The 23,374-nt window shown below is 43.2% G+C and overlaps 1 protein-coding gene across 2 annotated transcripts in view; it reads left to right on the top strand.

Moving 5' to 3' along the window:
- Positions 1–19,332, top strand: part of RASSF6 (Ras association domain family member 6) — a 90,096-nt gene extending 70,764 nt beyond the window's left edge. For both annotated transcript variants that reach the window (XM_077476427.1, XM_077476426.1), the window contains exons 8-11: positions 8,279–8,330; positions 15,451–15,569; positions 15,654–15,751; positions 16,441–19,332. In XM_077476427.1, coding sequence (XP_077332553.1) covers positions 8,279–8,330; positions 15,451–15,569; positions 15,654–15,751; positions 16,441–16,516 — 345 coding nt within the window. In that variant the 3' untranslated portion in view covers positions 16,517–19,332. The remainder of the gene's footprint in view (positions 1–8,278; positions 8,331–15,450; positions 15,570–15,653; positions 15,752–16,440) is intronic.
- The last annotated feature ends 4,042 nt before the right edge of the window (positions 19,333–23,374 follow it).

The raw sequence follows: 23,374 nt of genomic DNA on the forward strand, positions 1-23,374 counted from the left end.
CGTGTGTATATATATATATATATGTACACATGTATACAACCTTTGGCATACATAATGAGGATAGGATATCATTAGCCTCATATCATGTATGCACTCCATGTTTCCAATATTAAATAATCCTCGCTTTTAATTAATTAATTTTTGCCTGTTGTTGGGATCTCGCTGCAGGTGTCACTCGCCATATCTTCGGTGTACCCTTACTCGCACCTACCCCCCCGGAGTTTCCTCTTCTGGGGGGCAAGGTAATAGTGTGACCTCCCGTGAGTCACGCCAGTGGGTTTGTGACGCTGCCTCCTCTTCCCTCTGGCACCTTGGCAACACATACGGACCAGGTACTACTCAAGATGCGTAAAGGAAATTGAGACATTGCCCTATGGGGGAATCTTATCCGAAGCACTATAATCCACCTTACCTATCTGGAAGTACATTATTGGGTAAACCATTTTAAATTAATATTGGGTATCCCTAACATGTATAACACTGGATCCATTTATTCAGTGTAATCTTGTTTTTCTTTTAACAGACCACCATCTCTGAAGAAGACCCCCTTTGGGGTTGAAACGCGTTAGTTTTATGCTCTCACTGTTATCTACCCATACAGTGTAACATAGCTGTGTCTGTTATTTTACTTCCATGTGACATTATATGTACTTTATATACATGATTTTGTCTGTTATTCAAGTGTTCAGGTGAAGCTCATGTTTGTTTTTACCAATTAATATTAAAATACCTTTTATACTACTTCTATTGGCTTCTATTACTGTCTCTTGCTGCCTAAAAACCCCGTTTGTGGGGGAACTAGTTCTATTTGTATCTACTTGGGGTGAGCAGCACCCTCCTAGCTCTTTACAGCACTGTGTTCTCCTTTGATTGCCATGCTAGGGATATCTTCCCAGCCTTCAGGCACACCACTAGATGGAATGAACTCTGTAGCTTCTGGGTTCAGTGTCCCATCCTGTGTATCCTCAGTAGGTGGGAGATCTATGGCAGAATTTTCTGGAGTTGATGAAGGCCATAGCCACTCAAGCTCTCCTCTTCCACCTTCACCTCGTTGGGGATCTTGTCCATCTCTAACCCGGGAGGTCTGAGACCGAGTGCTGGGTCCCGGGGTATCCAGAATGGAAACAGATTCAGGTGGATTTCTCACTGGAGGTATTCTGACTGCTTCAGTAAGCGGGAGCAAATGATTCCTGTGCCAAGTCTTCAAGGGCCCCACTTTCCCCTCTGGTTTTAGCTTATACACAGGCAATCCAGGTAGCTTTCTGCAAATTACATAGGGCTCCGATCTCCATCTATCAGCAAGCTTGTGCTTCCCAGGGATCCCCAGATTGCGTAGCAGTACACGGTCCCCAGGCTGCAGGTCTTGCACTCGAACCTTCAGATCGAAGTTCCTCTTGTTGCGGGCTCCCCTTTGGTCCGAGGCCGCCTGAGCTCGTTCATGGGCCACTTTCAAATTGTGTCTAAGTCGATCCACATATCCCTTGTGGGAGGTAGCAGAGGCATGGTCTAGGGAAATGCCAAAGGCCAGATCCACCGGCAATCTTGCTTCCCTCCCAAACATGAGCCGGTAGGGGGAGTAACCCGTCACATCACTTGTGGTGCAGTTGTAAGCGTGCACCAAAGCTGATATGTGTTGGCTCCAGTGTTGCTTCTTCCCTGTCTCTAGAGTTCCAAGCATGTTTAGTAAGGTCCGATTAAACCTCTCAGGTTGGGCATCTCCTTGTGGATGATAAGGTGTAGTCCTGGTCTTCTCTACTCCCAATGAGTCCAGTAGGTTCCGGATCAGACGACTCTCAAAGTCCCTTCCTTGGTCTGAGTGGATTCTCTGTGGTAATCCATAGTGGACAAAGTATTTTTCCATGAGCACCTTGGCCACAGTGGAGGCCTTTTGGTCTTTGGTGGGGAAAGCCTGGGCATAACGGGTGAAATGATCGGTTATCACCAGAACATTTCCCAATCCACTCAAATCGGGTTCGAGGCAGAGAAAGTCAATGCACACCAGATCCATTGGACCCTGACTCTGTAGGTGGCCCATTGGGGCAGCTTGATGGGGTAGAGTCTTCCTCTGGATGCATCGTGCACAAGAACGGCAATATTCCTCCACTTCTGCCCTCATACAGGGCCAATAGAACCGGCTTCTGACAAGCTGGAAAGTTCTCTCCGCCCCTAGATGGCCATGCTGGTCATGTAAGGCAATTAGTACCGTCTCTCGGTGCTTCTCTGGGAGAAACAACTGCCACTTATCTTCTGAGTTATCAGGGGGGCCCCTTCGGTAGACCACTCCCTGATGTACTTGTAGCTTATCCAACTCTTTCCTCAGCAGGCGAGCCTCCTTGGAAGGGTGATGTCGAAGTCCCTCTGGATTCTCGTTCTCCAAAGCTTCAAGGACCAATCTCCCCATGGGGTCTTCCAATTGGTCATAGCTCAGCTCCTTTCTGGACAGCTTTGGCAGGAGTTCCTCTGCTAGTTGAGTTACCCCACAGTAGGGTTGAGGGACTCCCACTGCAGTGACTCCTATCTCCTCTGCTCTGGGGCCCCCTCTTGCTTGAAACTCAGCACCCTGACAGAGTGCTCGCACTCCTTCCGGTGCTACCTGGGTCCAGTCTTCCCAGTCATTGACCATGACATGAGATCTTCGGGACAGGGCATCTGCATCCCTATTTCCAGCCCCTGGTCTGTACTTTAGACTGAAGTTGAATCCGGATAATGCAGCCAACCATCTGTGTCCGGTTGCATCTAACTTTGCAGTAGTGAAGAGGTAGGTCAGAGGATTGTTATCTGTCTTTACGGTAAACTCCGCCCCATAGAGATAGTCCTTCAGTTTGTCTACTACTGCCCATTTGAGGGCCAAGAACTCCAATTTATGAGTGGGGTAGTTCTTCTCCGAGGGAGTCAGGCTCCGGCTCACATAGGCCACTGGTCGCAGCTGCCCTTCATACTCTTGATAGAGCACTCCGCCTAGGCCCTCATGACTGGCATCGACATGTACCTCATATGGTCTGGTGGGGTCGGCATAGGCCAGGACTGGGGCCGTGGTAAGGCTCCTCTTCAAGGTTCGGAAAGCCTCTTCACACCTTGGGTTCCACTGATCTTGAACCGACTCACCGGCCCTCCTAGGTCCCAAGCCATCCTCTTCTCCTTCAGTCAATTCGTTTAGTGGCTTGGCAATCCGGGCAAACCCATCCACAAATCTTCTATAATAGGAGCAGAACCCCAAGAAAGATCTGAGCTCTGTGACTGTTGTCGGTCTTGGCCAAGAGGTAACTGCCTCCAACTTCTCAGGGTCTGTAGCCACTCCCTTTTCAGACACTATGTGTCCCAGATAGTTCACAGAGGATTGGTAAAACCGGCACTTCTCGGGAGAAAGCTTGAGTCCCTCTTCGCTGAGTCTTCTTAACACCTTCTCCAACCTGGCCTCATGTTCTTCCAAAGTTTTCCCGAAGACAATGACATCGTCCAAGTACACAAGGACTTCTATGAGGTTCATGTCTCCAACGGTCTTCTCCATGAGGCGTTGAAAGGTAGCAGGGGCTCCAGACAGGCCCTGAGGCATTCTGTTGAATTCGAAGAATCCCACTGGGGTTATGAAGGCTGTCTTCTCTCGGTCTTCCTGGTGCATGGGGATTTGGTAGTACCCACTCTTGAGGTCCATTACACTGAACCACTTGGCACCAGCCAAACTCTGTAGGGCATCCTCTATTCTCGGTGTGGTATACTGGTCAGGGATGGTCCTCCTGTTGAGAGTCCTGTAGTCAATACAAAGCCTCAACGACCCATTCTTTTTCCTGACCACCACTATGGGGGAGGCATAGGGACTTCTAGACTCCCGAATCACACCAGTCTTCTTCAACTCCGCAAGCTGCTCCCTCAGATCCTCCAGATCAGCTAGAGGGACCCGCCTAACCCTTTCCCTGAAGGGTTTGTCTTCTTGGAGGCGGATTCGGTGGGTGGCACTCCTGGCACATCCCACATCAAACTCATTCTTTGAGAAAATCCTCTCCCATCTAGTCAGCTGGGCCTTGGCTCTCTCCTTCCAGGCTCCAGGTAGGTCCGGGTTCTCCATGGAAAGTTTCTCCCAAACATCTCCTCCTTCACCCGTTCCTTTTACTTCTGACCAGCTGACTGGGGCCGCAGGACTCACCTGCCCCAACAGCATCCTGGCAGGGATCTCTATGGGTCTCTCCGTAGGGTTTCTCACACTCACTGGGACTCTTCCTCGAGCCTTCTTCAGGGCCTTGATTGAAATCACTTCCGGTATCACTTCCAGGCCTGAGTGGTCCTCCCTTGGATCGGACTCCAGCATGACAAAGGGGCCAGGCTGCTCCCAGGTAAGCTTCACCGTGGCCCTGAGGCAGGCTACCCCTCTGGGCTGCAGCACCACTCCCTCTCTCCGAAGTCTCCACACCTTCCCTATCCCCTCTCCTGGGGTCTTCTGCTCTAGGGCCAACCGTTGGTAGGCTGTCTTCAGCATGGGATGGATATTGGGATCTTGATGGTTTCTCGTCTCCACTAGAGGGGTCAGAAGTCTTCGCACCAGATCCGTATTGGTCCCTATGATGAGGGACATCTTGCTGGCCCCGGGCGGTCTAGGACACACAACTGCCAGGGTGTCAAACACCTCTGTTTTCCCTGCCACAGATGGATCGAAGGTCAGCTTTATGGGCAAGTAACCATCGTGGGGGAAACTCTGAGCTCCCAGGCCCCATATCTCCAGCTCTTCTATCTTCTGTATAGGCAAATGGCTCAAGTGCCTATCATAGAAGTCTCTGTACAACAAAGTCACTTGAGCTCCAGTATCCAGGAGGGCCTTCGTGTAGACTCCTTCCACCTGGATGGAGACAGTGGGGGATGGGCCGACCAATTCTTCTGGGTAGGGCCGGGTTGAGGCCACCCTCTTCTGGGGACCCATCTTCATCCAGTTGGTTTTAGACTTTATTCTCTTTCGAGTCTGGTATGCATTGACCCTCCCCACAGTAATGGGAGTACAAACCCGCTGAGGGATGTTATCGTTTCTTATTTGTAGACATTCCTTCTGAGGGGTCTGGTTTTCTCTCTTCCTCTTCCCTCTATTCAGTTTGGAGTTCACTGAAAGGCATGGGCACCCGGTTGACTCCCTCACCGGGGCCCTCTGGCGTTTCCCGCCGGTTGGCGGTTATCTATCTTCTTCTTCTTGGGACTGGAACATCTACTGGCGAAGTGGCCACTGCCCCCGCAGTTGTAGCATAGCGTCTCTTCTCGGTCTCGAGTGGGGCTTGGTGTTGGTGTATCTGGAAACAACTCCTTCCTAGGACTTGGTTTCTCGGCTCCCCCTTGACCTTTCGCCATCATAGCAGTCAACATCTCCATCACCTGGGACATCTGTAACTTCAAAGTGTCCACCTCCTTATCTCTAGCGGTAGTCATGGCCGGTGTAACTATTGCTACCGGTTGATTGACGGGCTCGGTGAGATGTTCTTCCCTTTTCTCTTCCAGTAGGGCCTCTTCCTCTCTGATCATTCGGATGAGGTCAGTGTACTCCAGATTCTTCCCATCCAGTCGGGAACGCAGTGTCCATGCAATAGGATCCATGGGTTGAGCTCCCCTCAGTACCTGTTGAGCACGGGCCTCATCTACTTTTCTTGGGCTGATCCCCTTCTTTAGGATCATCCTATGCAGGATTTTATCTAAACGTCCCATGTAGTCTGATAGTTTTTCACCCTTTTTCTGGTAGCAATGCTCTAACTGATAAGCAAGCTCAGAGATTTTCTCTGTCCCACCAAACACAATCTGTAGTACATCTAGGTACTCCTGCGCATTACAGTCTGTCCTGCTCATCTTCAGGTTGCGTACACTCTGCACTCTGGAACTTCCCATTCCTCTAGTGCCTGAGTTGCGCTATCTAACCACTCTTCAAATCCCTCTTCTTCCGAAGGTACAGGTTTCCTCCCTGAAAACATCCGGAGTTTTCTGTACCCCGACATCGGGTAATCTGTGGGATCCTTCTTGCACTGGGCCACAATCTCCCACAGGACAGCACACAGTTCTGCGCTAAGGGTGGCCGGTGCTGATCTGAGACTCTCGGGTGAGGTACGGGCCGCAGCCTGCGGTGATCCCGTTGGCGAAGGCTCCTCCTTTATTGCGTGCGCCAACCTAAAGGATCTGTTGTCTTGTGTCCGTACACGGTTGCGCTTGCAAGCCTCCGGCATCCCATCCCAGTATTCCACTAGCACATACTGATATGAGATGTCTGGGTCTGATTTTATCTCCATCACCCATGGTTCATGGTCTGGGGACACTGACTTCATTAACTCCTCTACGGTCTCAGTCGACCATTTCTCCCCTGGGAGGCTAATGACCACTGACTGACTTGGGTCGGCCTTAGCCGCTTCACACCATGCTCTGACTCCCTGTGGGTCCATGCCGGTACCTCTGGCGTGTTCACCGCTGTCTCAGAAATCCCGGACGAGCCCCCACGTATAGCGATACCCTCACTTAAGAGGGCCGCAAGTTTGGTTTGGGTCCTGAGCACAGCTCCACCAACCCCCCGGCAATCTGCACTACCCACTCTGGCACAGTTAGTATCTAGCAATACACATTAAATCACTTATACTCTAAATATGTGTGTGTGCGTGCGTGGGTAACTCAAGCTCATAGACAATCTTTGAAAGTATATAACTGACTTTACTTGTTGTTTTATAAAAGGAATAACATGAATTGAACATTTGGTTTGCAACACATAAGCAGGTCCCTGCAGTAACCAGTAATAAAGATAAACAGAGTAATCAGCACAATAAAGTATTGCTATGCAACTCTAACGCTGCCCTTTTTCAACTACTTCCCCGCATGGGTAAACTAACACCCAGCACTATCTACCTATGCAGTCAGGCCTGACTGATCTAGATGGAAGTCCAGTAAAACAATATTCGCTAGCAATCTTTCGGTGGTGCACTTGAAGAACAACTTTGTAATCCAAACGAATAATAAAGATAAAGCATCTGTCTTTAAACAGCTCTCACCACCCGGACAAGTCCAAGTCCGGTTTCTCTGCCTTTTCGTCTAGGAACAGGAATCCACCGACCTCCGAGTCTTCAATCCTTCTGGTGTACTGCAGCAAGGAATGAGAAAATGTCTCTCAGGTGCAACTAGGCTGGCAGAGAGCTCTTTGGAAAAGAGCACAAGGCCCAGGCTTCAGGCCTTGTGCCTCAGCAGTTCAGCACAGATCTCCTCTTGCTTGAAGAGAGGGGGGTGTCCAAAGAGGAAGAACTAGGCCTCTCCCCCTCCTTATATATCCTCCCCCATGAGTCTTTGAGACATAACTCAAAACATCCTGGGAACCAGCGGGGTTCTGGGAACAGTAGTTTTATAGTCCTTAAAGAGACCCCGCTACATAAGTATTTCATAATGAGCTAGTATGCGGTGCATACTAGCTCATTATGCCTTTTTCTTTGCAGGTTGGAAAAAAAAAAACACAACAACCGTTTTAACTCATCACCTCCTTTATCCTGGGCATTTGCACATTAACCCCTTCACCACCTCCTCCCCCTGTTTATGACCAGTATGCGCTGTATCTAGTGGACCATTACTAAGCTCCATGTCTTAACCACCTTAATATCAGCATGTTTTTTTTACTTCAAGAAAATTGTGGCAAAAAGTTATGAGATTGCTTTGTGGTGTCTACTTTCCAAAATGGGTCATTTTGGGAATGTTTGCACTGTCCTTTTTTTACAGAAAGTAAATAAAACAAGTTGTTTTTTAATATGTTTGTCTTTTTTGTATACTAAAAGATAAACACAGCTTTACCTGGTTCCAAAAAAATCCTAAAATTTGTTTATGTACAGTGTTTCATGAGAGTAATTGTCTGTCAAAGTATCACAATACTAGAAACTGAAAAGGGCTTGATAATGACGGGTGACCGAGGCTGTTACTCAAGTGGTTAAGAAAAGAGAAACCAGACACTTTGACAGCCAAATTATATCCAATATGAAGAGGAAATGCAGGGCACTGTAAGAAAGGAGCAAGCTGTGAAAAAATTTGGCCTATGACCATTTTGCATGGATAACCACACCTATTTTAGATCTGGAAAAGAATGTAAGATCATGGTGATGTATTTCTCCTGCTTTTACACTTTCACATAAGTAGTAGTAGTATACTAATATTATTGGCATTTATAATATTAGGAAGTACAAAGCCCAATAATGCTGATATTATGCCACTTGTAGAAGAACCATAGGTAGAGTGAAGAAACGTTGTAATTATATATTGTTGCCTATGGAATTAAATTGCTTTTTTTTTCTCACAGATTGAGAATAGCTCAAATGAATTTGCACTATATATTATTCATGCGTCAGGAGGTAAGCATGCATAAGTCTTATAAATGAAGTTTTATAGTGTGAAAAGCTCCACTATATATCAAACACTTTTTGTTAGTAGTAGTTAGTCACATTCAATGGGAATGGCTATGTAATGTTGAAAACTTCTCTAGCACTCATCCGAATTGCTTCCGTGGTTCTTAGCAATATACCTCAGCAGTTATATCCCCATGGGTAACTCAGTAGTCATAATCCAATCACCATGGTGTCATGAAATTTGTCAAGGGAAATGTTGATTGTCCAAGAATGTGACAGGGAACAGCAAAGTTTCTTAAAATCACCATTTTCTTCACTTTACTCTCCTCTTCTTTTCCCCAGCATCCCTTCCCCTTATTATCCTTATCTCTTCCTTTCTTATGTTCCTTTCTACTCTCTTTACAAGCTTGACATGGGCGGGGGGGGGGGGGGGGGGGTGGTTCCAAAACTGGAGCAAACAGAATCTGGTACAGCTGTGCATAGTAACCAATCTGCTTTAAACTTCAGCTTGTTCAATTAAGCTTTAATAATAAAACCTAGAAGCTGATTGGTTACTGTGCACAACTGCACCAGATTCTGTGTGCACCAGTTTTAGTAAATCCATCCCTCCGTGCAGGCATGTACTGGCCATCGGGACTACCGGGAGATTCCCGGAGGGCCGATGGCTCAGTGGGCCGGTCTGGTGCAGTCCTGGAGCCGCTCCTCTCTGACAGTGAGTGATCGCGATTTCACTCCTGTCAGGAGGAGCAGTCTCCGAGATATGCTGGAGAGAGCATTAGGCTTTCTTCTCCCTCCAGCCTGCAGGGGGAGATAGACACGTTCAGCAGACTTTCCTTCCTCTCTCCCCTATCGCTTGTTATCACATGACTGGAGAGAGGAAGAAGAGAGGCTGCCTTTAGAACCGTGAGTACATGTGGGAGGGGGACACTCTGATGTAAGGGGGCTGGTGGTGGGACTCTGATGTAAGGAGCTGGTGGTGGGACTCTGATGTAAGGAGCTGACTCTGATGTAAGGAACTTGTGGTGGGACTCTGATGTAAGGAGCTGGTGGTGGGACTCTGATGTAAGGAGCTGGTGGTGGGACTCTGATGTAAGGAGCTGGTGGTGGGACTCTGATGTAAGGAGCTGGTGAGGGGACTCTGATGTAAGGAACTGGTGGTGGGACTCTGATGTAAGGAGCTGGTGGTGGGACTCTGATGTAAGGAGCTGGTGGTGGGACTCTGATGTAAGGAGCTGGTGGTGGGACTCTGATGTAAGGAGCTGGTGGTGGGACTCTGATGTAAGGAACTTGTGGTGGGACTCTGATGTAAAGAGCTGGTGATAGGACTCTGATGTAAGGGGGCTGCTGATGAGAATCTGATGTAAAGGGGATGCTGATGGGACACTCAAAACGTAAGTGGGCCGGTCTGGATGACGTCCAGGGCCGAATTTCTGTCCCAGTCCAGCCCTGCCTCCGTGTCCTCTTGTTGTTCACCTCTGATCGATGTTGATGTGTTCACCAGGTTATCACGCATGACGCCTTCAATTTATAGACCCTGTTCTTGGTTGCTAAGGTTGGTCATGAATGTTACTGTGCTTAGGTTTGTTCTTGGTAACTGAAAAAAGAATTGTTATATATATTAGCAACGCAATGTGTTTTCTGTTACTGTATATCGCTTTTTTGTTGTTGTGTTGCATACACCTTGCTAAGTTCTATGAACCTTAAATAATTGTGTTAGTATTTTTGACTATTGTAAAGTGCTTGAAACTCAATAAAAATATTGAACAAGAAAACCACCATGTTCTTATATACCTAATACATTCACCATGGTGCCATGACTTCTTGAGCTGGTGTTAAATATTTAAGGTAATAGCTGTCAAACGACTGCAGTAAATATGTTAAGAGACCATTATATTGGTAAAAGATCGTGTTCAATAGCCCCAGGCTTCTTTAGGGATAATTGTTCTAGTTTGATTTAGATGGCCACTTTCACACCTTTTTCAAACCTGTTGTCCTCTCAGTTCAAAATGTGCACCTCACTTTCCCTTATAATAAAAGTGTAGAAAGACTGTTGGGTCCTGACCTACACAATTCATCCTCTTATGCTGGATTGTGTGTTGCTGGGTGGTTCTGTATCTACCCAATGTACAGGTCTTTGAATACCTACATACAGTTGTGCTCAAAAGTTTGCATACCCTGGCAGAAATCATATAATATTGGAATTGATATTGAAAATATGACTGTTCATGCCAAAAAAATGTATTTTATTTAAGTATAGTGATCATATGAAGCCAGTTATTATCACTTAGCTGTTTGGCTCCTTTTTAAATCATAATGATAACAGAAATCACCCAAATGGCTCTGATCAAAAGTTTACATACCCTGGAATGTATGGCCTTGATACAAGAACACAAGGTGGCATACACAGCTTAAATGGCAATTCAAGGTTTATTTCCCCACATCTGTGGCTTTTTAAGTTACAATTGGTGTCTGTGTATAAATTATTTAATAAAATAAATATATATTTAATAAAATAAAATAAATTATAAAAAGATATCAAAAGCCTTGAAAATACCAGCCAGTACTGTTCAATCACTTATTAAGAAGTAGAAAAATCAGGGATCTCTTGAAACCAAAGTCAGATAGACCAAGAAAGTTTGCAGCCACAACTTCCAGGAGAATTGTTCAGGATACAAAAAACAGAGGAAAAATACAAGCTGCTCTGGAAAAAGACAGCGTGGTAGTTTTTAAGGAGCACAATATAACGATACTTGAACAAAATGAGTGGCATGGTCCAGTTGCCACAAAGAAGCCTTACTGTGCCAATGTCACAAAACAGCCCGGTTACAATATGCCGGACAACACCTTAACACACCTCCCCGGGCTTTTTTGTGGCATTGGTGCAATAAAGGCTTCTTTCTGGCAACTTGCAGCTAACTTTTGTTTAAGTATCGTGTATTGTGCTCCTTGAAACAACCACACCATCCTTTTCCTCAGCAGTCTGTATTTCTCCTGAGGTTACCTGTTGGTCTTTGTATCTTGAACAATTCTTCTGGCAGTTTTAATTGCCATTTTAACCCGTGTGTGTCACCTTGTGTGTCTGCACCAAGACCAAACATTCCAGGATATGTAAACTTTTGATCAGGGCCATTTTGGTGATTTTTGTTATCGTTATGATTCAAAAAGGATCCAAACAACTATGTGATCATAAATGGCTTAAATAAAAGACAGTATTTTGGCATGAAGTCGTATTTTCAATATCAATGCCAAAATTTCATGATTTCTGCCAGGGTATGCAAATTTGTGAGCACAACTGTATACCAAGTTATTTTGCTGGTGGCTAGTTGTGAAAGAAGCCTGCCTCTTTGCAGGCTGTATTCACACAGCAACTGTCATTAACCCTCCTGAACCACAGAGCAGTATCTGGCTGTAAAACTGATAGCTGGTATTGGCAATTTCATCCATGAAGCAAGGGTGACAGAGAAGCAAGTCCTGGGCATACAATGTACACCCAAATACTTACATTCCCCATGCTCTCCTGATGCTCAATTGCTCTTCAGTCCTAAGTATGCGTAAGCTTCATGTTTCATTGTTTTGAAGCTTCCACAGGGTTGATTACATCCCTTCTCTCCAGATGACAATGAGCCAGCCTGTAAGAAGTAGTATTGAAGTAAAACATATATTTACACATAGTAGGCAACTCACAAGAAGGGGTTAAAAACACAATCATCAGCATCAATATCATCAATAGAAGGACACCGTTCTGTAAAACCCAGTCCCCTGGGTATGTGGGATGGCCTATGACCTGAGAGGAACCGAGACCATTATTTTAGGACATATCAGCACACACATTAGCACCCAACTGTCCCCCCACCTCTTCTCCATCTCACTACCCTTGTATGTGACAAGTTCTGAACCGTGTGTTTTTTCTTCCATTGCTTTTCACTCTATTCATGTCTTTGGGGTTAGCGGTAATAGAGATTTAGGTAATGTTGTACTGAATATAAATATATCGGGTTCTTCTGAGAAAATTGTACACAGTAAACTAGCTAAAGAAAACCATTGTCTATGTAATGCTGAGTATAATTAAATTAGAACACCACTGACACTCAGGTTCAATCTATACCTAAGGGAGAGCTATTAGCAACTAGTTTCGGGATGGGAGCAGTGACAATCAGCTACAATGGTCATGCAAAATTGTGCACCCAATAGAAAGTCTGGGCATCTGTGTCTCACTGGCCCTAGCTCCATGGAAATATGAAAATACAGTGCCATGCAATATACCTATAAATACAAATATGCAAAACCTAATTTATCATATCCAATTATAATGCATCAAAATGAAAATCAAATCACAAATTAAACAAAATGTCTGTGAGTATATCAAATACAATACACTATATCCAGTCCACCATTTACTCAAGTCCATGTGTATCTTGTGTATTTATAACACCACACTTGCAATACCTGTCAATGATTTTCAAGAATATCCACAAATCCCCACAAATATATACAGTATATCCCTGAATATTTAAATTACAATATATTATATCCGGTCCACCATTTACTCAAATCTGTGTGCATCTTGTGTATTTTTAGTACTGCACTTGCAATTCATGCCTTTGTACACTGTCTGCTGTCTCCTCCTCTGTCCTGTGCCTTTAAATCACCATATGCTGCTTGATTTGTGGATTTTTTTAAATATCATTGAAAGGTATGTAGCACGTCCCCACGTACGAGCTGCTGAGTTACGATTCCCAACTGCTACATGGCCAGGCTCATAGCATTTCCTACATCCACTCCAACACAGAAAACAGTCCTTGGCTTGTTTTTGTTGTTTTATTAGGGGTTAATAACTTCGATGGCATAGGAAATTTATGGGATGCCCAACTTGAAAAATATCCAGAACTATGAACAAAGGGTACAAGTCCCTCCTTATTTACACAAAGTCCTCTTTTTTTCTTCCTTCTGCACAAACTTGGTTCACATGTACAGCTCCTGCTGATCAGTCTTTAGTGTTAATTCAGTATCTGCCCATTACAGGCTGGGAAAATCCTGTCCCTTTATGAATAAAGTAGTACAATATGGAGTAAACTGCATCTCCTTCTGCCTCCCTGTAGACCGTGAGCCCAGTTCTACTGCTGCAGAAGATACCAGCTGGCTGCTTGCTTTCCCAGTCCTCCTGACTGGCACACACTTCTCCAGTCCCTCTTGACTGGCACACTCTTCCCCAGTCCTTCCTGACTGGCACACTCTTCCCCAGTCCTTCCTGACTGGCACACTCTTCCCCAGTCCTTCCTGACTGGCACACTTCTATGAAGATTCCCCAGGGCTTGTGTTATCCCTGCACTGTACTGATATTACTCACTGTCTCTGCTTGCTCTTTCATGCTGACTCTTCTGGCATCCCTCTATTTGCCTCCTATGGTGGGATCCTTTCAGGCCAGCTTCCCGAGCTCTGGCCTGAGGTAATACCCCTCCCTGGCAGGGTTCCCTCAAGGGCCACCGACAGCCTCTCCTCAGCACTCCATCTCCATCTTCCACTCGACTCTCCTGCTGGCATGGCCCATGTCAATTTATGATATTTTCTCAGTCCCTCTGCCAGCCCACTTCTGGGGATTGGCTGAGGTCCCATCAATATTCATGGTAGCTCCTCCCCACCTCCTCCTTCTAGTTCTAGAACATTCTTCAATATTCAAGATACCACGGGGAGAAACCAGAGAGCTGCCAGGATGAGTGATCTAGACCTGGCTTCTAGTAACACTGACCCAGATACAGTGACTCAGGTTTTAATCTTAGAGCACCTTCACTACTCTTCAAGTAGCACACACTAGAGGGTGCTACAGGTATTTTAAGCGTAGCATTATAAATACACAGGATACACACTGATCTAAGTAAATGGTGGACTGGATATAGTATATTGTATTTTATATACTCACAGACATTTTGTTTTGTGATTTTGATGCATTAAAATTGGATATGATAAATTAGGTTTTGCAAATAGGGCATTAATATTTGTACTTACAGGTAAACTGCTTGACACTGTATATTGATTATTTGTGTTTTATATACTGTATATGTGGGAACATATTTAGCGGTTGATTTACTAAAACCTGAGAGTGCAAAAGCTGTGCATGGTAGCCAATTGGCTTCTAATTTTAGCTTGTTCAATTAAGCTTTGACAAAAAACAACCTGGAAACTGATTGGTTTCTATGCAAAGTTGCACAGGGTTTTGCAGTCTCTGGTTTTAGTAAATCAACCCCTTAGTGCCTGCTACAGTATTGTCAGCTACTTTTAATTACATAGGGAGTTACACATACTGTAAATGTGCTGGAGATTTGTGTAAATACATGGAAGTGTGAAGAACTCTTATCCAGGCCAAGGGTCTGAAAAGTGAACTGCTTATAGACATAAATGGGAACTGGCAGGACAAGATGATGCTTTACATGCTTTTAGTCCCTGCACAGCTGTTAACAGGATATCCCTGGTAGGTTGAAAAACTGGCTAAACAACCTGAATGCTAGAGTGCCATCTCACAGTCCTGGTTATTGGCCTCTCAGGTTTTAGGACAACATCATTAGAGAAGGTCACATACTACTCTATACTGAGAAATACTGGGTATTTGCCATGGCTACTATTAATTATTGGGATAGTTCGGGGAACGTGAGTATAAGTGGATGGGCAGTGAGCTAAATAAAATACTTCTCATCACTCATCTCATTTCATTTTAGGAATTCTAAAATATTAGAATTCTAGTTTGTACCATTCCCTGTACATGTTACTTTTTACTGGACAGTTTGGTCTACATGTAAATATGGAGAAATATATGAATTATAGAATTCATAAATAAAGAAAATAAAAAAATATTTTTCATATATTGAATACTATTATAATATGTAAACCCAAAAACGTTTTTAGTAAACAATATTTTCCTAGATATTGGTCATTTTGATAATCCACGTTACTTTTTTTTCCTTCTACCTAGTAATTCTAGATCGTCATAGTAAAACCATAGTACTGAAGCTCATGTAATTCATTATTTCAGCATATACAATCTAATATATAGTGTAGGCTTTTTATTGCTTTGTTAAATTACATGATCTATAACATAATAAACATACGGTACTAAAATATCTTTATCTTTCAGAAAAGAAAAAACTAAAGGACACAGACTGCCCTTTGTGGGAGCGGCTCTTACAAGGTCCTTCAGGAAGCATAGCAAGGATGTTCCTCATGGACAGAGAGGCAGAGGAGATAAGCTGTGATGTAAGTACATACTGGTACATCAATTCTTACTTCTTAGCTATTTAAAGATTATAAATATGCTTTTTGGTTTCCTTTTTTTGGCAGGTAGCACAGTACATTAAATTTAACCTTCCACTTTTAGAAAAAATATTGCAGAGGTTAAACGAGGAAGAAGAAAGAGAAATTCAGAGAACTGTAGATAAGTAAGTATTAGCAGTTTATTTGATCCTAAAGGATAGCAATGCAGTCAACATGTTTTACACTTAAAAGTGTAGCTGTGCCTGGACTATAGCTAATAAAGTTTTTTTTATATTTTCAGATGGTGAGAGGCTGAAAATAACCTGGGCATAAATTTTCTATAAGTTTCCCACACCTCGGAAGCCACAGGTGCCCAATACAGCATGTGGCGCAGGGCAATGCCTGTATGAGACTGTACTTATATAAACACATATGCTTCTGTGCATCTGCTGTTACCTGTGCATGCATGTACATCATGTTTACTGAAAGCAAAAATGTTGGGAAAAGCCTCATACATTTATGCATGTGTGAATGCCAAGATACAGAAGCACTGGTGCTTAGATGACTCCCAAAATGTTATGCCCAGCATATTTTAAGCCTTAACCTTTCTTTACTATTTGATAGGAAAGTGTACATACAGTATTTGAATGTTCATAACCTGGCCACAATTTAACCACAGACTTAGGGCATATGGAGTTTGTTAAATCTAAGCAGTGTAAAGTTAACAATATACAATGCACATTTGATTTAAAAATAGTATCTTGCGATTTAGTATTGTAGATCTTATTGACTGTATCATTCATTCAATGAATTATCATATCATTAAAAAAAAAAAAAAAAAAAAAAAAGTTACCATCTTTCTCTTCATTTTTAGGTACATCTATGAAAAGTCCATAGTACTTCAATACCTGAATTTTAAAACAGTTAAAAAAACTGAGACTACTGTTTAGCTGTCTAAATACATTTTATGAAGAGGAAGCAAAGTAAATATTTCAACAGCATAAGATTCTACAATGAGAGTCACTACAGAGGCTGCACCAATGATCAGCAGAATCCCACAGAAGACAAGAACTGGAAAGTTGAATATTATATTAAAAACAACACATGTACCTCAGGCTGCAGAACATTCAAGTAGTGTGATTTATTTAGTTATGTATTAATGTATTAACCTCCCTGGCGGTACGATTATTTCGGATTTTAGGTGCTAAAAGCGGTACCATTATTTTGCATGAAAATTTGGCGTTTTATATTGTAGTCCTGCAATTCTTAGGAATAACTCTCTTAAATCTGTCCAAACCAGAGTCTAGCAGACATCCCGGGTATAATAAAGTTTGAAAAATGAAATCATAAATTATAATATAAGAAATAATTATAAATAATTGTACCAAATAATAATATAACAATAATAAAAATTATTCAATAATGTAATCACATCAAAAACACTGAAATTTGCTCAGTTGCAGAATTGTCACTGTCATTACTTTTCAGTATTTGATGACGAATCTCCCCACAAATCGCTGTCGCTCAATTCTGCGAGTGATTCTAATTTATTATCGCTGTTTTCTAGCTGCTCTAAAATCATTTTTGATGTACAGTGACAGTTTTGGTTGCTATGGACAATCTCCAGTTTCCAGGTATAAAGAACAGTTTTTATTATATAAAACTGCATGCAGGACACTGGGCAGACCACTAGGGACAACGGGGATGTGAAATGTTTACATACAGCAATGTAATCTGTAAGATTACATTATACTGTATGTTTACTGTGTGTTTCATTTTTTGAATTTGGCGCCGATCTCCGTCCCCGTGCGTCGCAACGCTCGCAGGGCACGGAGATCGCCGATGTGATAGATCGAGCGAGACACGGCTCGCTCGTACAGCGGGGAGACGACGCTGGATGCGAGGGAGAAGGTAAGTAAACCTCCTCCTGGATCCAGCGATGCAGTCCCGAGTCTGACTCGGGGATACCGCTTTTGGTATGAAAAATCCACCCCGAGTCAGACTCGGGAATACCGTCAGGGGGGTTAAGTCTGTGTAATAGGTTAAGGTATAGTTTATTAAAATAAAAGAGATGTCTACATCACTGTATCTCCACTGGGGTGTTGTTTGGGTTCCCCGTAAGGTGCAGCAGCACAGGACACAGTTTTCCTTGGATCAGGTCATCTGCCAGAACCATAACAACCAATAATGCCCTAGGGTAGGCCACATAGCATCATTCATTGCTACGGTGTTAGCAGATGGCCGGCCTTCACCATGGTAACACTTGATGCTTATCCAGGGCAGACGCCATGGAGGGTCACCCCTAGCATTTTGGAGGGGACAGTCTGCCTCCTCCAGACCTGTGGGGACATTGTAATGGGGGCTCTGTGATGGGGCACCTCAATGGTGATGGTGAGACACTATTGTGATGGGTGTACTCTGTCATTGGGGTCCTCCAATGTGATGGGGGAGCTCTAATGTATAGAAAGGACTCTGCTGAGATGGGCTCCCACATGAAGTGAGACTCTGACAAGAAGAGGACTCTGATATGAAGGGGGGCTGTGATGTGATGAAGGGACCCCTGATGTGATGCGGGAACCTCTGATGTGAAGTTAACTTCATCAAGGCTGGTATATGCATCGTCCCAGGCTCAGGTTTCTGATTTATAAGTAACTTTTATGATTTTTACAGCTTAGACTTCTAAGCCCCTGTACACACGGTCAGAGATTTCCACAACCAAATCCGTCGGATTTTGCCCGTCGGATTTTGTCCGTCGGATCTTGTCCGAAACTGTTGCATACACATGGTCGGACAAAGTTCTCGAAAAATCCGATCTTTCAGAACGTGATGACGTAATTTCATTACGATGGGACTACATTCAGGCTAGTAGCCAATAGCTTTGATGTAGGAATTTGATCTAAACATGCGTGGCACTTGGTCCGATCAAAATTCTCTACACATGATCGGCCCAGTTGGTCGGGAAATATTTCCAACATGTTGGAAAATTGGGTCGGACGGATATTCGGACGGAATCAGTCCGATGCATACCACACACAGTTGGATTATCCGACGACGACGCGGTCCGATAGGACACATTCCGACGGATTCTCCGACCGTGTGTACAAGGGCTAAAGGATGCTCCGACTATAAAAAGGTTTAGCAAAACTGGTGTCCATTATTATTATTTTATGATTAATTTTGAAATGTAATGTTATTCTTTTGTATTCAGTAGAGCATTTGCTGTTATGTACATAGGGCAGTCTAAACAGCAATTACCATTTGTTTCTGTATGTGCCTATTTGTTATAGAGATTTTAAAGATTTTACACATGGATACCTTGTCATCATAACCTTTTTCCGCCACCAGTTTTTCACATTCTCCATCCATCAATATTGATTATGCCCACCATAAATTGCATTGGCAGGAAAAGAGTTAACACTTCTCTTTTTTTTTTAGGACTATAAGCTTATGTATTTATTGATTATAACAAAAAGGTGCTTGTTTGTTGAGCAGTGTAAATATAGATTGGGGAAAAAAACTCTTTTAATTCAACAAATCACACAATTTTCTTAAATAAGTATATTGGATTTCATATACAGTATACCAAGAAATGAGCAGATAAAACACAATATCAATTAACTGTTTTGGAATTAGACAAGCCCTAATTTGTCCAATCTGTATGAACATTGGTGAACAAAAGGAAAATGTTATATAGGTATATAATTGTTTCTGTGTTCCTAAACTGAATATATTTTTAGAAATAAAATATATATTTTCTGATTAATAATATGTGTTTTGTGGGATTTCTTTGCTGGCTAGTAGTCTAAAAAATGTGGCACAGAATGTGACTGTTGGTACAGGCTGTCTGATGGCTGTAACTTTTAACTCTACAGGGATAAGAGATATGTTAGGGGGGCACATAACTAATTTTACAGTTACAAAGACAGTTTGGCATGCTGGAAGTTGTAATTATAGTACACTGGGTGTCGTAAAAAAACACTCAAAGTGGGCAACCCAGAGTTGATGGCATAGTGGCATACATTATCCCCCATGGATAAACACTTTACACATTTTTCTCACTCTATTTTTATATTGACATTCATGCTAGGAGTTAAAATGTTACCTTCCTACTGTGGATTTGTGGTTCAACGGGACAAAACATGTACTTGTGGGAAATTCTGGCAATTGCAGTCAAGTGCTTTTAGTAGTGACATAAGGCTTATGGCCAATTAGAAACTCAATTAAAATAATAATATTACTGTTGTAGTTCCAGTCAAAGTCCATATACCAGTTTTGTAGCTGCGATAAATTCAATCCAGAAACATGCAGTAGGAATTTTCCATCACAATTCCTAATGCACAGTTCAAAAATTGCTTCTACCCTACTTCAAATTAGCTAACTGATACAGCAATTCACACACCTCACCTAAACGCACGCTAAAGTTGTCCAATAAATGAGCAGATTCCCCCATCCCCACATTTGGGGTGGATGAGTGAATCCTCCCTGCTATGTGACTGTATTCTGACTGTAGGATCCTCCCCTGTGGAGCCAATTGGCTGCATGCCCTGATCAAACTCAAATTTTCCAGCAGTCCCCTTTGAGAGAAGTTGATCACTAAATCTACTCCTCTCGAACAGGAATGGCCATAGATGAATTGAAATTCCGCTGGCCCCTGCTGAACGGGCCGAAATTCAATCCATTCATGGCTTGCTTAACTTTAGCCCAACAGAAAGTTAACATCAGCCCCTTGATAAAAACTGTGTATTTTTAGGATCAAAGCTGTTAAAGCTCATTCTTTAGTACTTAGTATCCAATCTCTAAATTCACATAGTATCAAGTTTATTGAAGGGTTGAATGCTGCACCGAACCATATGTAACATGTGAGTTTAAGACAAAAAGGTTAAACCCCCATAAGAAATTAGATTTTAATGGCAAGCAATACACCAAGGGATGTAGAGTAAAATGTAACAATTTATTAAAAAGCATAAAAAACATGTAGAAAAAATATGTATCACAGACCACAATAGGTTACATAAAAACAATTGGCTCATATACATAATATATAATATCACATAGTATGTGATAGATTTCAAGCTGTAAATAGCTCCATTCATCCAACACATTTCAGGTATGTATACCCTTTCTTCAGGGGTGTTAGTTAAGGAGATACTTGATTTGTTTCTATAAAGAGAGAATGTACATAATGACACTGGCATGACAGATATTGCAGCGTAGAGAAGAAAAAACAAAACAAAGGGGATGGGTCTTTAATGGTAAAAAAATATATATTTTATTCAAAAATTACATCTATACATACATAAATAATTACAACAATATACAGAGATTATAAAAACAAGGCTAGTGATACTGGTAAATTCTCATGTAGATCCGGACAGCCCGACGCGTTTGGAGACCAGTTATATCCCTTCGTCAGGGGCACTTGTCAGGAAGAGAGTCATACTGTATAACAAGGATTCAAAAAGACAATGAGAAATACAAATAGATAATCTATGCTGACAATTGAAGACTAAAGCATGCGGCGTGGCAAATAATGAAACATAGAACATAGCATGTAAAAAACATACCCATAGCACACAAAGGAGTGTTAACTGCCAGACCAATGGCGAAACAGAGGACCGCCACCAGAACAGATAGCCAAGAGCTGTATCCCCACTCATCCACATGATTCCTCCAGTAACCCAGTGTAATAAGAGGGTTGTGTTCGTTAGATGAAAAGGTGTATCAATGGTCCTATAAAGGCTCCACGCACTCCAGTCTATGAAAAAAGTATTAATATGTTTTGACCAGTGGGGCTGGTACGTATATTACATATAATATGAACACAGTTCTTTAGGGCAAAAAAAAAACATTTACCACCTGCTTGAGCAATTACTCAAGAAGAAGAAAGGAGAACAGACTGTGGGAGACTGGACTACTTGGCATGCGCACAGTTGTGCGCCATGAGATAATGTTTATGTCACTATTGCGCACCATTGTGCAACCAATGACAGCTGATCATGTGATGTCAACACAGCCGGAAATCCTCTGTGGTGAAAAAAGCCGATCACAGATGGCAGTGAGTGGGACATGCGCCCAGATCCTCAGTGCCCACCTGTGCCCCCTAAAAGTGCCGCCTACCAGTGCCCACCAGCACCACCTGTCAGTGCCCAACAGTGCCACCTGTCAGTGCCCACAGTGCCATCTGTCAGTGCCCACTGTACCACCTATCAGTGCCCACAATCAGTGCCTGGACAGTGCTGCACATCAGTGCCATCTATCAGTGCCCATCAGTGCCACCTATCAGTGCCACCTATCAGTGGTACCTATCAGTGCCCATCTGTGCCACCCATCCATGCCACCCATCAGGGCCCATCAGTTTCATCTTATCAGTGGTAATCAGTGCCGCCTTATCTGTGCCCATCAGTACCGACTTATCTGTCCCCATCAGTGCCACCTTATCTGTGCCTATCAGTGCTGCCTTAAGTGTGCCTATTAGTGCCCATCAGTGCAGCCTATCAGTGCACACCAGTGCCGCCTCATCAGCGCATATCAATGAAGCAGAAAAATGACCTGTTTGCAAAACTTTAAAACAAACTTTTCCATATTTTTTGTTTGTTTAGCAAAAAATAAAAACCCCAGATGTGATTAAATACCATCAAAAGAAAGCTCTATCTGTGGGGAAAAAATTATAAAAATGTCATTTTGGTACAGTTTTGTTTGACCGTGCAATTGTCATTCAAAGTACATCAGCGCCGAAAGCTGAAAATGGGTCTGGGCAGGAGGGGGGTTTAAGTGCCCTGTAAGCAAGTGGTTAAACACTGGATATTGGCAGGGGCAGCATAATCATGTCAGTAGCAGAAAGGAGACAATAACAGCCTTAGAAACAGCATCCAATGAGGGCCAGACAGACATTAGTGTGTCTTATAGCTAAATGCCTCCCAAGGGCATCAGTCTTGCTTCAGGGGGATGGAAAGAGTAATTTTACAATATTAATACAATAATAAAATTTTTTCTATATGTTAACATCTGTTTAAGTAAAAAATCTAGGTGCAATTAAGAGCGTGTTACTGTCGAATATGGGGGCACCATTAATATGGAGTTAGTGATTTTTTTATCATTTCAATTATTTTGGTCTCCATTTCATGACTCATGTTCTTCCTTCTACGGTATATTTGCATATAGTCAATGCTTTGCCTTCTGTTGTGTGCCTGTGGGGATGTCCACTGGGGCTGTAGCAGGGGAATGCGGGGTGTGTTGTGGGCGGGGGCCCCTTGTTTGTGACGGTGGCTGTGGAGTGCATGGCACCATCCCATGTGGCGATGCTTGCATGCGTGAGCATTGGTTGCCACATTTAAATCCCTGGGGTCACTCAGTGATACACTGCAGAGATGGGGATCATGTGTCCCATATGCAGGTAAGCCGGTGGGGCCCTACTAGAAACAGTTATGGAATTGACTGATGCCCTTGGGAGGCATTTAGCTATTAGACACACTGGTGTCTTTCTTGTTATATATTGTAGGGATGGAACTCATTAGATGGTGTCCCTAAGGCTGTTATTGTCTCCTTTCTGTTACTGACAAGATTATGTTGCCTCTGCCAATATCCAGGCAACCTTTGTAGGGCAGTAGCCCTGCGGTATGTTTCCTGATTCTCTGTGTACAAATGTTATATTAAATCTCTGATCCGCCTGGGTGGTGTCTTATCGCATCCTCCACAGCAGTGGCATTTGGCTATATTTCTCTATGCATCAAAGGTGATAGGTAATGCAGACATTTTTCTGTATTCCATGGTATACGCTGAAATATTCTGTCATGTTAATGTCATGATGT

This window comes from Lithobates pipiens, unplaced genomic scaffold, assembly GCF_037356315.1.
Source record: "Lithobates pipiens isolate NorthernLeopardFrog02 unplaced genomic scaffold, aLitPip1_a1.2 Scaffold_13, whole genome shotgun sequence".
NCBI lineage: Eukaryota > Metazoa > Chordata > Amphibia > Anura > Ranidae > Lithobates > Lithobates pipiens.